The sequence below is a fragment of the Megascapheus bottae genome, chromosome X (assembly GCF_031878675.1).
Source record: "Megascapheus bottae isolate mThoBot1 chromosome X, mThoBot2.hap1, whole genome shotgun sequence".
In the NCBI taxonomy this organism is placed as follows: Eukaryota; Metazoa; Chordata; class Mammalia; order Rodentia; family Geomyidae; genus Megascapheus; species Megascapheus bottae.
This window is the reverse complement of record NC_143547.1, coordinates 66330857-66345510: the sequence shown is the minus strand read 5'-3', so window position 1 is coordinate 66345510 and position 14654 is coordinate 66330857. Positions and strand designations below refer to the sequence as shown.

Here is a 14654-nt window from a genome sequence, read left to right as displayed (position 1 = left end):
AAAAATGAAAACTCCAGGAACTATTGTGATTGCCCAAATTGCAACTTAGATTGTATGACAGTACATGCCACATTATCATTTATCATAAATATTAAATTCTCATGCACTTATACTTCAATATGTTTTAACTTTGTCTCTTCAACCAGCTCAGCACTAAAGGTTCCATTGAAGATAATTCAATTGCTTTGAATTCTGAAAGGGACATCTTTTTAATCTATTTTCATGTTGCACTAGGAAGAAGTAAATTTCAGGTGCATAGACTGTGAATGAGAAGAGAGGCCTATGTGCCATTTGGTGGTCCTTGCTAACTGATGCTGCTGTGTCAAATGGTCTGGGACATGGTTGAGATTCATTCATCTTTTCAGTCATTGACTGATCTCAAGTTAAAACCGAACTTTAAAGAATTCTTGCTGTTTAGTTAGGCATTAGTATTGCATTTTTTCTGTCCCATCTCTTGTCTTTTGGCAGCATTCCATTTTCATTTTCAGCGACTTTATTTTTTTAATTTATTTATTTATTTATTTATTGCCAGTCCTGGGCTTGAGCTCAGGGCCTGAGCACTGTCCTTGGACTTTCTTAAGGCTAGAACTCTACCACTTGAGCCTCAGCACCACTTCCGGCCTTTTTTCTATATATGTGGTACCAAGGAATCGAACCTGGGTCTCCGTGCATGCTAGGCAAGCACTTTAACCACTAGGCAAAACTGCCGGCCCTATTTTTTCAGTTTTAATTTTTATTGTTAAGGTGTTATACAAAGGGGTTACAGTGACATAAGTCTGGTAATGAGAACATTTTTTTGAACAGTGTCACCTCTCCCTCATTTTCTCCCAGTTTTTTCTTCTCCCATCCCCTTCTCCCCTGTAGATTGTACAGTTCATTTTTAACATAGTGTATAGTGAGTATCACTGCTGAATAAGTTCACCCTTTTTCTAACCATTTCTGTGCTTCCCCTTCCCCTAATAGGTATGGAAACCAAAAACTGTGACAAAAGGGAAAAAAACCCACAAAAATAAAAATTAAATCTGCTTGGTTCCTTATCTTGGAGTTCATTTCAATGTGCATCAATTAGTAACTTTACTTTTACATGCCATAACCACCCATTTTCCTTCTGAAGCATTTGCATCATGAAAGATATCTAGTTTTTCTTACCCCATCAAAACTCTCTTATTTGGGTCCCCTTTATTTAGGACTATGTCAAATGACCAAAGAGAAGAAACAGTCAACTTGTAACACATCCTCTTACTAAAACAGGCATTTTAAAAATATGTTTCCTCCCACAGAAAATGAAAATGTAAAAATGGTCTCCACTTTCCAAGGGCGAGTTTTTAAATAGCACATTGGGCTGTCTGTCAAATGACAACACATAGGTATTTTGAATGCCTGTCACAGCTCTGGTACCCTACTTTTACCCAGCTTTCATAGTATAGTAGTATAGGAAGCGCTGTTAAGAAGTTAGAGGCTAGGGAACCAGAGAACAAAGAATGTTTTAGGGAAGAACATAAAATGGCAAAAGTGCTGAAAAAAGAAGAACAGGCAAGAAAAAGGCAAGTGTTTGTAAATTGTGTTATGTTCTTTTAATCATACCTAGATTAGCTACAGGATATCTTAGTGTCAGTGGTTCATAATTCTCCAAAACTGTCTCAGCCTTTGCCAATGTTCCTTTGAATATTTTACAAATGGAATCCCTTCTAAAATTTTATCTTACAAAGGGATTGTAAATTCACACTAGGAGGAATCTGGGAAGTTGTCATTAACCCTTTGTGGAATTTTTGCTACAGGATTAACAGATACTTTCAAAATGGTACTTGGAAATTCAAAAAAAGCTAAGTTATTAAGATCACAGGCAGACTAAAGCTAATGTGGAATGTCTGAAGCCTAGTGCTTCCTATTCTTCTCCATTCTTCTAAATTCCCCTGCTCTTTCCCTCTGTCCTTTTCCATTGAGTCTGTAGCTGCTCTGATTGCCTGGTTGTTTGAGAAACACAATAGATGTTGTTTCTTCTGACTGCAGGCTTTAAAATGTTTTTTTAAATTTTTTCGTAATCTCTTTCCTGGATAATTATTTCCTTTGATATTTCCCTAGTTTTCATGAAATCCTTTTGACTGAAAACTTCTCCTAGATTCAGTAGTATTTTAATTACCTTCACTAGAAAATCCAACATGGAAAATTGGCTTAAAAGGCTCACAATAGGAAACCTTTTGGGTTTGGATGTTAGTGGAATCAACAATTTTGTTTGACACCAGGAAACAACAGTTGATAACTCTTTTAAGATCTATGTATAGTATTTTGAAATGTTTCTTAAGTTGTACCTTTACTTTTTTTTTGTGGGTCATGGGGCTTGAACTTGGCCTGGGCGCTGGCCCTGAGCTCTTCAGCTCAAGGCTATCACCTCACTCCTGGGCCTGGGCGCTGTCCTTGAGCTCTTCAGCTCAAGGCTACTGCCCTACCCTTGAGCCAAGCCCTACTTCCCGTTTTCTAGAAGTTAACTGGAGATGAGTCTCAGGTCCTTTTGTGCTCTGGCTGGCTTTGAACCTTGATTCTCAGGTCTCAGCCTCCTGAATAGTTACGATTACAGGCATGAGTCACTGTGCCCAGCTTCTTTAATTCTTTTGATAAAGTCTCTTCTTTTCTTTTTTTTGCCAGTCCTAGGGCATGAATTCAAAGCCTGGGCAACGTTCTTGAGCTTTCTCAAGGCTAGCACTCTACCACTTGAGCCGCATCACCACTTCTTACTTTTTCTGTTTATGTGGTGCTGAGGAATCGAACACATGATTTCATGCATGCTCGGCAAGCACTCTACCATTAAGCCAACTCCCAACCCCCTTTATAGATTTTTCTACTTTCCATTAGATGGAATATTTTAGGAATTGCAGCACTGCTGTAATATCTGAGGAATTAATCATGATGGTTCATGTCTGTTTGATCCTTATCCAATTAAAGTAGATCTAGGGGCTAGGAGTTTGTGATAGTGGTAGAGTGCTTTCCTAGCATGCACAAAGACCCAGGTTCGATTCCTTTGTATCACATACATAGAAAAGCTGTGGCTCAAGTGGTCGAGCTCTAGTCTTGAGAAATCCCAAGGACAGTGCTCAGGCCCTGATTTCAAGCCAGGACAGGCAAAAAGCAATGTACATCTGAAGAAATGGTAGTCGCATGATCCAAAGACAGTAACAATTACTGTATATGTTTTTGCTGTCATCTGCACAAAATAATATGTTCTTGTCTTTTTTTTGTCTGAATTACTTCCTTACCAATCATAACAGTGTTTCTGCACCTGCCTCCCATATCACACAAGTTTGAGCTTTAACTTGAAAAGTTTTTTTTCTTTGTTTGATAAATGGTTTAAGAATTCTTTCACCAAAACACCAAATGAAATGTTAACATCAAGAATGAAGGAGTTAAAAAAAAGAATGAAGGAGTTTCATTTTTTCTGTATATATATATATGTATATATATATATATATATAGTTTAGGGCCTCATATAACTAGATCTGTTCTGAACAAAGGAGTTCTCTTGTCCCAAGATTTATGTCTATCATCCAAATGTATGCATTCTGTACTTTTATCTCTTTCTCTTTACAATTGATTGAAACAGTTTCAGAAGTAGGGAATATATGTTTGAAAATTCATCAGTCAGCCATAATCATGTGCATGCTAGTTAGAAATACTTCCATGATACATAGTAGTGCATATGAATTTTCACATAATATGTGGATTCTACAATTTTATATGTTGCTTTGCTTAGATACTTTCAGATAAAATGAAACAGAAAATCAAGTCATTAATATGTGTATCAGAAGAATCTGAATTATTGGACTACCTCTTTAAGCAAGAGCCAACATTTTGATCATTTATTTGTAGTGATAAAAATGGCATCTTTACTATGCCTAAACAGGTCTAACAGTATGATTTGCTTCTGATTTTTACATATGGTCTGTTTTCATTGTTGTTACTAACATGGTTTTGTAAAATTTTCACTTTAAACATAACACTTAATTTCTTTTTTAGCACTTCTTTACTAAGCTAATTTTGAATTTTGAATGGTAATTTATTTGCAGCACATTTATTCATATGTAGCTTGTGCTGGGCAGAGATGTTATTCCCGTCTGTGTATATTAATGATGTTTTCTTTCTTATGAAATGGGTATAAATCATTAAAACTAGGTTAGATTTTTATTTTACCTTTACTGAGATAGATGTCATGAAGTGTTATTTCAAACTAAAAGTGATAAACAGAAACTCATTTGCCTTATTGAGGATTTAAAATATCTGACTCAAGATAAGGGAAAGACATTGTAAATACATTTCTTAGGTTCAAGTGTTTACTTGGATGAGGTAAGAACAGTGCATCTCTCTCTCTCTCTCTCTCTATATATATATATCCAATATATATATATGTATATATATATATATATATATAGTATCCATTCCTACACACATGCTTCCTGTCATATACCCCAATGTATTTCCAGGAACATACAGGTATCTAATGAAGATAGGGTTTCAGGCTGCTGCACTGAGAATTTTCAGGAAAGGGGCAAATGCTTCATTTTTCAGAGAATTTGAAGCCTTATTGTGAAATGGAGGTATTCACAGAAGCACTTTCCTATCAATGTGGAAGATACTTTTATTTGGGGTGAGAATGTTCATGTATTATTTGGCTCCCACTCTGAAAATTCTGAGCACAAATTGGGGTTGGGGGCAGACACAGAAATATCTGCTTTGAAGATAAATTGAAAAATTGTGTTTGGGTACATAGAGGATATTTTAATTGACCTTTTAAGTAGCCTAAATGAGGCCAATTGCCATACGCCAAGTTATGTTCAAATCCAGGCTCAGTTTGGATTATGGCCTTGAATTTTAAATTTCTAATATCTTTTCTTCATATATTGTATCACATAACAAAAGCAGTCATTATTCTTCAAGTCCCCTTCCTTGTGCCCCTTCACAAAAGAGCCTCTGGTGAATGGGGCCAACAGTACTTTGTTATCCTATTTCATTTCGTCTTTCAAAATAAACAAGTAGAAAACACAAAAAATAGAAATATAGCTACCTAAGCCAAGAATGTTTTATATATAGTCTGTTTCCGAGCAAGTCTCTGAAATGCAGGATTCATACCTTTGAAAAAAGCAGTCACAGCATATACTTCCAACATTCTGACTTGTTCGTTCTCCCCCCACCTCACTTTTCTCTCTTCTCTCTCTCTCTCCCTCTCTCTCTCTCTCTCTCTCTCTCTCTCTCTCTCTCTCTCTCTCTCTCTCTCTCTCTCTCTCTCTCATATACACACATACATATATTTATATATATATATATACCTTTTTGTTTTTGAAATCTTTTCCAATCTTTCCACCTACTCCAACTTTACCCAAAGGTTTTCTATAAATGTTAGACTGCTTATGTTTTGATTAACTTTGTGTGTGATAAAAATTTCATTAGGGGGCCACGAGTTTGGCCTAGTTGCAGAGTGCTTGCCTAGTGTGAACGAAGACCGGGTTCGATTCCTCGGTACCTCATACATAGAAAAAAGATGGAAGTGGTGCTGAGGCTCAAGTGGTAGAGCTCTACCCTTGAGAAAGTTCAAGTACAGTGCTCAGGCCCAGAGCTCAAGCCCAGGACTGGCAAAAAATTCATTATGTTATCTTTATGCAAGAAAGTAATATACATATAAATATATCTGGAAAAACAAGGACCTTAAACAGCACATTGGAATGAATAGTTTTACAGTGGACTAGTAGGAGTTAACCATGAACACATGTTTTTGTGAAATAGTCTGAATAGAAAGTTCCTCTGAGAGGTAAAGCTTTGTTTTACCTGATTTGGTATGTCAAATATAAGTCACCCCAATAATTATTAATTCTAAGAGCTGAAGTTTTCTACGATAGGGCTTTAGTAATGCATAAAACATTCATTTTTTCAATGAACATGCCATGAATTTTACCTTTTTGTAGGGTACTTAATAAGTACATTTTCTTTTTCTTTTTGTTGGGTACAGCGCTGGAACTTAGGACCCAGGTGCTGTTCCTGAGCTTTTTTGATCAAGGCTACTGTAGGTCTCTTCCATTTTTTTCTGGTGGCTAATTGCAGATAAGCATCTCACAGACTTTCCTGACTGGGCTGGCTTTGAACTGTGATCCTCAGGTCTCAGTCTCCAAGGTAGCTAGCTATTGGCACTTGGCACTTGGCTTTATAAGTTTCTTTCTGTACTTGCATACAGCATATTCTGACTAAATCAGGGGTAAGTAAAAGTTCCACTTACTTTTCATTTCCTATGTTCCCTTCAAGCATCTCTCTTCTGTCTCTTTTACCTCATGACAAATATATGTTACCCAACTCTTCCATACAATACTAGAACTTGTTCCTTCTATTTATCTGTATTATGCAACTTTCCTCTAACTAACCTTTACACCTAACTAACCTCTAGTGACCATTACTCTATTTTATTCTACTTTGAAATTTGTGTAGCTTTCACGTAGGAAAGACAGTGTACAGTGCTTTTCTTTCTGTGTTTGGTTTGTTTTAACAAACACATTTTCTCCACTTTCACCCATCTTGCCTCATTCTCTTTTATAGAAGATTAACAGCCCATTGTGTACGTGTGTCATATTTTTGTTATCTGTTCACCTGTTGATGGGCACTTTGATTTTGTATCTTAGCTAACTTGAGTAGTGCTACAAAACAATACATGTGGTTATAAAGATATCCCTTTGAAATGCTGGTTTCATTACTTTTGAATATCTACCCAGAAATGAGATTGCTGGATTGTGCACTTGATGTAGTTTTAGGGTTTTTTGTTTTTATTTTTTTGCCAGTCCTGGGCTTTAATTCAGGGCCTGAGCACTGTTCTTGGACTTTCTCAAGGCTAGAGCTCTACAACTTGAGCCTCAGCACCATTTCCAGCTTTTTTTTCTATGTATGTGGTACCGAGGAATTGAACCTGGGTCTTGGTGCATGCCAGGCAAGCACTCTACCACTAGGCCAAACTTCCATCCCATAATTTTAGTTTTTTGAGTAACTTGTATGATTTTTTGTAGTGGTTATATAAATTTATATTCCTAGTAACAGTGTATATTTCTTTAAGAAATAGGTCCCTTATAATACTGCAGATAAAATGTAAGGAGGGATGGGTACTTGGATCTTATTAACTGATGAGTAACATATGAGTGATGTTTGCATAGGGCTAAATGAAGCCTGTGAGTTGCCTGGAAGAAAGGGTTCACAGTACGTCCCTTCTGATGGGAAATTCAGTCATAGAAAGAGCAGTGTGAGGAGCTTCCCAGGGAAGGGGGTCAAAAGGAAATGGTGTGACTGAATTTTCCACGAGCATATAAGAAGCATCATGTATTAGTGAAAGGAGAGGTAGCAGGGGAGCTAGAAGTGCTGTTGTTCAAAATATGGCCAGGTCTTATACGTACTTTGGATTCCCTTCCCCACTCCACTCCCTCTTCTGCTGAATCCAGTTTGAAACACAGGTGATTTTCCCCCCATCAGGAGGTGTGGATGAAAATGCTGACTCTCAGCACCTTAACAGATAGGGTAAACTTTTTTAAATATATTTTTTCATCATAATGTCTTTCCCTTTAGGTTTTTGTTTTGTCAGCAGTGGGAACAGCAATAACAATAAAAAAGAGAGCATATAGGGGGAGATCTTTAGCCTTAAAAAATAAACTTCTTAACACCTTTCCCAAAAGGCACTAAAGGACTATCTAAAAGTGCCATTTCCCAAGAGATTCTGTGGATAGCAAAGAACACAGAACACTTGGGAGTAGCAATAGTTGCTAGGAAAAGGTGATGAAATTGACATTTTCTTAGCTCAAACCCTAGATACAGAAGGCTATATATGATGAGGCTAACTTAATAGACCTCCAGGACATGGAAACAAGAGCTTAATTATGAGTGATTGTTGTTCTTAATGTACTATGTTTTTTTCTCTTCCCTTTTGTTGCCCTTTGGTCAATCTCATATTGTTACAGTATCTGACTTTGTTACCTGGTATATTGTATATATGTTTATTTGTTTATTTGAAATAGAAAAGGGAAGGGGGAAAACAAGATGAGGGGAGGGAGAGGAGGGAGGGAAATGGAGACAAAAACATGAGAAGGGGTATCATTGTGTGTGAGAAGTAATGCATCTTCTATCAGGTGACTATAACTGTAACCCCTCTATACATTAAAAAATGACATTTTCTTTTCTCCCAACAGATCAGAATGAAGGGTTTCATTGCAGGGAAGAATGCCGGATTCTTGGCCACTCTGACAGATGTTGGATGCCCCGGAATCCCATGCCCACCCGCTCCAAGTCCCCTGAGCATGTGAGGAACATCATCGCGCTGTCTATTGAAGCTACTGCTGCTGATGTTGAGGCTTATGACGACTGCGGCCCTACCAAGCGGACTTTTGCAACCTTTGGGAAAGATGTCAGCGACCACCCGGCTGAAGAGAGGCCCACCTTGAAAGGCAAGAGGACTGTTGATGTGACCATCTGCAGTCCAAAGGTCAACGGCGCTATCCGGGAGGCAGGCAATGGCTGTGAGGCTATCAGCCCAGTCACCTCCCCCCTCCACCTCAAGAGCCCTCTGCCTAGCAAGCCTTCTGCGTCTTACACGGTTGCTCTGGCTCCTCCGGCCCATGATCTGGAGCAGTATGTCAACAATGTCAACAATGGTCCTTCCCGCCCTTCTGAGGCTGAGCCCCGTGGAGCTGACAGCGAGAAAGCAGTGCATGAGGTCAATCCTGTTCTGAAGGAGAGTCGTGACAAAGAGTCCCCTGGCATGAAGCATATGAAGGATATCGTCCTCTAAACCAGTCTCTGGGAAGAAGAGAAAGAAACCACACTGGCTAAAGGAGATTCAGGAGCTGCTTATTTTAATTGCTCACGAATGGTTGGTTCTTGGGTAGCTGTATTTCTGAGCTCTCCGTCAATGTATTGTTTATAAATGACTATCATTCTGAGACAATCCCTCTCATTTCAACAGGCAACAGGGGTGTTCAGTTGGAGCAAATTAGCTATGGCTTGAGTTGTTCACGGGGCCTTGATGTTGGGGAAACAGAGACAAATTCAGTTGTGAGAAGTATTATGTATTAAGTGTTTGAATTTATATATTTTTCTATGTCAAAATTATAATATAAATTACCATTGTTTGTGGAAGATTACATTTAAAAAAAGCAAAAAAAAATTTAAAAAAAGCTCTGGACACCTTTAATAAGCTCGCCACTGTTTTTTGTAGTGTAGACAAGTTAATGGTCATTTATTGTGTACTATTCATTGATCCAGTGATGTGAAATCGAGCCCCCAAAAGGTTGTTTCTGAAGCTTGAGTACTTTCCAATGCCGCTACTTTGCTGTGGACACCCCTGCTTTAAAAACCCCTTTTCCTAGCTGTGCTATTGTTGTATTTGATATTGCAAATTGCCCTGTGTGTGATGATGGCGAAAGGCTTTTAAAGGTTGGTGTTTTTTTCTTAAAAAAATAATAAAAATAGACAAAAACAAAATGCAAACTGAGACAGCAAATGAATGAGCAACACCACACATATATATTGAGTACTTGGAGGATACTCACATTTTTTAACCCATGTAGTGATTGCTCAGCACTTTGCAAAGTATTTTTCCCGCCTTTCAGTCTTCTGCCCAGGTCCATGATAGATCATTGCAGAAAGACATTTTTGGATATGCTGCTATCTAATTTGCAGTTGTCAGAAATACTGTGTTGAAAGTTTTATGAAATCCATTTTTCTAATTTTCAGGCCCTGCACAGGAAACTTGCTTTGGAGTTATCAATTTCCAGGCTTAGAAATTCCCTGTATCCAATCATCTAAAACTGAAAATGACTGAAACTATTTTGAGATCTAAATTATCATTTCTTTAAACACACACTTCCTGATTCAGTGTTTCCCAATCATGATTGGAATTAGATTGTAAAGCACATCATGGGCTAGGATGGAGAACTCCACGTTGCTCTGTTTTCTTAGGCTTATACATCGGAGTAGAGTAAGCAGTACAAAGTATACACTTAGGAAAAGACAGGTAGCATAACATCATCAATCCAATTACTGTGCCTTCTAAATGGAGACACTTGGACACTTGAACTCATCTTTTTATGACTAATACTTTTTTGATTAAAAAATGTGAACAGGAAACTATTAAAACAAAACTCCTTTAGATTTAGCTAATTCTTTACTCTGTAGGCTATGAATACAACTTTTGAAATTAAAAACTTGAACATTCATTTTGTTGTTCTAACATTGTTCTAATTCTCCACATTTATCATCTATCTACTAATATTTATTAGGCAACCTAGTATTTTTGCAGCCTAGGAGTTCATATTTAAAGAAAATATGTCACCTTTGCTCTACCTTGGTCTTATATGAGTTGTTTCTAGAGAAACAAGTTTTATGGTTTTGCGCTCTCCCTTTCCTCCCCCCCCCAGTAATGCTCAGAAAGAAGAGCTATAGATCAGAACACTTGAGTGCAAAAGATAATTTATTTTGTTAAGTTTAGGTAGATGAGGTGAGTTCTTTTAAATATTTTAAGTTGTTTTGCCCCGAGTTTCTAGCTTTATGTGTTACTAGCAAAGTTTTCTTCTGTGGGAAGGGGAAAGGTCTCAAGGGAGGGGGTAGGCAAGGCCGTTGGGTTAGGGTTAGTTAAGGGAGAACATTTCTGAATAAGAACCTATAATGAAGCTACAAATCCATCCTTATTTCTTATTCAATGCTGAATACTACCTCATGCAAAATATTGGTGTGGCTGCAAATTTCCCTCTGAAACTGACAATTAGAGTTCAATTATTGTAACATCTTCATTGTGCCTCATTTCATTTCCTCATACTCTTCTCCTCTTCTGATTTGTTTTGATAGTAGATTATGACTTAGGTTATTTATTTCTTTTGTAAATAACTGATTAACACATGAAAATTCTTTTTAAATCCCTTTTTAATTATGATGGCTGCCTATAGGTTTAGACTGCTCATCACCCTGATCAGTCCTAATATATTATTAGCTACCATGGCAAGGTCATCTGAAAGTGAAATTTGAGTTTTCTTCAGGCATATTTTTTACTATGCTCAATGGAAGTGGAAGTGAGGGAGCTCAAAAGATTGCAGAAAGTGAGAACAGCAAATGTTACATGGCTGTTGAGAGACGGGCTGCTGGCTTCTATGCCTGTTTTCTAAGTAGATTTAAAATGTTTAGAGTTAGCAGTAGCATTGATTTTTTTGTTCTTTTATTAAGTTCCTTTTCTTCATTTTTGTGTCATTTTGTGTTTCAAGCTGTAGATACATCCTTTTCCCCATCCAAAGATTTTATTCTCTGTTCTCAGTGGGCAGTCAGCAAAAAAATTTTTTGACTTCCAAACCCTTTATTGAGCATGTTCATAGAATTCCTCTCATTAAGAAAATACCATTTCCCCCCCCTACAATTGTCTGATGTATGCGTCCTCCCAGAAGTGTAAGTGCATCCTAGGAGGGCTTTGTAAGCTGGTTTTATAGGCAGACTGTGCCTGCAAAGAGGAGTTTTGTGCAAAGATCCTACATTTTCCTTTGACTAATCATTTTCCTCCTCCTTTCAAACATATCTGATGAAAAGCTACACAGGCCAGAGGGCCAAATATTCTTCCCTTTCTTTGTGAGAACATGCTACACTCTTAAAAATGAGGGAACAATTTGATTCTAAGTCCTAGGGAGTTCTGTTCCATTTATTCTGATATCCCTTAGTTTTGAAGTGTGACATGCTTTTACTACCAACTGTTTTCAGCAATTCCCTGGGAAGGTAAACTTCATGCAATGTAAAGCGTCTGGTTAGCTTTGATTGATTGCTTTCTCTACAACAAGGACTAGGGAATCAAGAGCCTTGATGCTATGTGGAACATCTGTTTCCTTTTACTTTTGTGGACTAGTGTATGAACCTGTTCAGAATGAACCTTAGCATCCCTTTGATCCTCTAAAGCCAATATATTAATTTATTGTCCATCTTCTTACTGAAGAAAGTAGAGTACTAAGGGATCCTGCAGTTCCTGCACAGCTGTGATTGTCCAAATGTAATCCCATGAGCAAGAGCTTCTTAGAAATGCTCATTTTCTGTCCTACCTAAGGCAACTGAATCTGAAACCCTTAGGATTTGTTCTACCAATCCTTCAGAATCAGACGCTCACAAAAGGTTAAAAGTTTGTTAAAGGACGGGTTAATAGGGCCCTACCCATGAAGTCTCTGATTTAGTTGGGCTGTGACAGGATCTGACTCTTCATACATAGCAGTTCACAGTGGCCTATGGGCAACACTGAGTGTGTCTGCTCCAGAAGAAACTTGCCAAATAGGGATAATTGCAGCTAAGCTGGCCATTTACTCAGATTTGTTGATATGGTAACCCATTGATCCCTAGTTAACAAAGTTAAATGAAGGATCACTTAAGAATTGTGAAAATCAGAACTTCTCAGAGTATCTTCCCAATAGTGTCATATCAAAATATGACTGATTCTATGAGAAGAATTCAGCTGAAGTTTCCTTATAGTCCTAGAATACTGAAAAGCAAAACAAAAGTGGTCCACTTGAAGCAGCAAAGACAAGGGGCAGTTTGTAGAAAGGCACGGGTGAAAGGGATAGCTTCAGTGGGCATCTGAGATGGGAAAAAGATTATTCTTGTACATATTACCAGTTCTGGCTGTATTTTCACTTTATGGGGATCATTTGATGTTGATTGTTCCCCTAAGGCATTTTGACATGCCTGGTCCACTTGGCCTTTTACCTGGGGTAACAAGACCCTTCTTGACTTTTGAAAAAACTGGCATACATGAGCTTAAGAAGTCCATTGTATACAGTCCTAGTGTTTGCCTTCTTGGTAAAATTACATTTAAGGATGTCATTTCATGAGTCAATTCGTATCTGCTGACACTGAAGTGTATTGAGATGTTGTTCTTTAGTTTAAGTATCTAACAAAGTAATATTCAAAGGGGATGTGTGGGGGTGGGGCTGGGACTGGGTGGCTTTATATCGATAAAGAAATATTCCAGAGCAAAACACATTGTCCTAATGAAGTTGTTGCAGCTCTTCTCTCTCTCTCTCTCTCTCTCTCTCTCTCTCTCTCTCTCTCTCTCTCTCTCTCCCTCCCTCCCTCCCTCCCTCCCTCCCTCCCTCCTCTCTCTCTCTCTCTCTCTCTCTCTCTCTCTCTCTCTCTCTCTCTCTCTCTCTCTCTCTCTCTCTCTCTCCCCCTCTCTCTGTTTTTCATTGTGAGGCTGGAATTGGCCTGTGGGTCACTTGTTGTACAAAAGTGAATTAATTTCAAATAGGAATCATATTGTGTTTGTAAAACAAAGAAAATCAACCACCTTGTCTGAAATATATATATATATATATATATATATATATATATATATATATATATATTGTAATGCGCTCTTGGTACGGAACAACTCACAAACACCTGATCTTGATCGGAAAGCATTGTAGGTCATTAAGGAAAAGTGAAGATGCTGACAGTTGATCCAGCTGTGTTGGCAATTAAAGATGACCTTGTCACTAACTAAAAGTTGCTGTTAACCTTAGCAGACCAGCTAACACCATTACAGCACTGGGTAAGGAGACTTTTACTGGCACTGGTTGGCATTCAGCTGAGGAAGGCTAAGACACAGACTTTAATGACCAAGAGCCAGACTAGCTCAGCTAGAAATTCAGCAACAAATACCTCCTTGTGCTATTTGAATGCTAAGGTATTAGTTGCAAAAGGCTTATGCCTTCGCTCTTCTAGTGAGGGGAATGAGCCTGATGACACTATTACTGTTTACCTGTCAAACCAGGGTGGAAATTTAGAGGGATGCAAATATGTTATGTCTCATTAAGCAGTCTCTGTTGCTGATTATATGAAGATGAAATTGTTGTATATGATGATCTGTATGTTATGTACATTTTCACAGTGATTGAATCATTGTAAAAAGACAAAAAAGAATCACCACTCTGTCTATTTTATGAAGATGATAAAGCAGCTTTATTAAATTATTACAGTTCTGTTTTAAATGGTGTTATCTTCCATATTGTTTCCTTTTCTCTGGTGATTCTCTGTTTCCCCCTTAAGTGTGTTTTCTCTGCTTCAAAAATTTAATGCATTTTAGTATTAAAGGCTATTATGGAAAAATTATTGAGTGAAAAATTATTGAGTGTTTGGTGAAATGTGTCTCCGAGAGTGTTTGTTGACTGGGGGTTGGATAATTCTTACAACCTGGAAGAAACCAACTGTGGTGAGTCATTGATTGTCAGGCCCAAAGGGTTCCTTTTATCTTTTCCATTTCACACAACTCCAAACATTCTATCTGAGGAATCCATCTTCCTCCTGCCTGTCTCTAGTCATTTCCTGAGCACATCTCCTTCTTACTGTTCCTGCCAATAAGTTTGCCTAAGGACGGGGACCTATTCACATCCAGAATGACAAAGACTTTCCTGAGTGGTGCTTTAAATAAGAGTGCTAAAACCATTCTTTAAAATAAATCATTTCAGGGGCAACTTCACGGTGGGATTTCTCTGAAGAATTAATTTTAAAAAGGTGAGAAAGAGTAGATGCTGACAGCAGGGGAAAGGAGAGTTTAAAACAAAGATGACCTGGCTGCCCCTTTGATGCCTTCAGGTTTGAAAGCAAAACAACAGGAGAGACTCTGACTTTGCTCATAACAAGGCTTC

The 14654-nt window shown here is 37.9% G+C and overlaps 1 protein-coding gene across 1 annotated transcript in view; it reads left to right on the top strand.

Moving 5' to 3' along the window:
* Pcdh19 (protocadherin 19) overlaps positions 1-11240 on the top strand; it is a 107176-nt gene extending 95936 nt beyond the window's left edge. Inside the window, exon 6 of the mRNA XM_090326326.1 lies at positions 8199-11240. Within this exon, the coding sequence (XP_090182452.1) occupies positions 8199-8797 (599 nt within the window). The 3' untranslated portion in view covers positions 8798-11240. The remainder of the gene's footprint in view (positions 1-8198) is intronic.
* The last annotated feature ends 3414 nt before the right edge of the window (positions 11241-14654 follow it).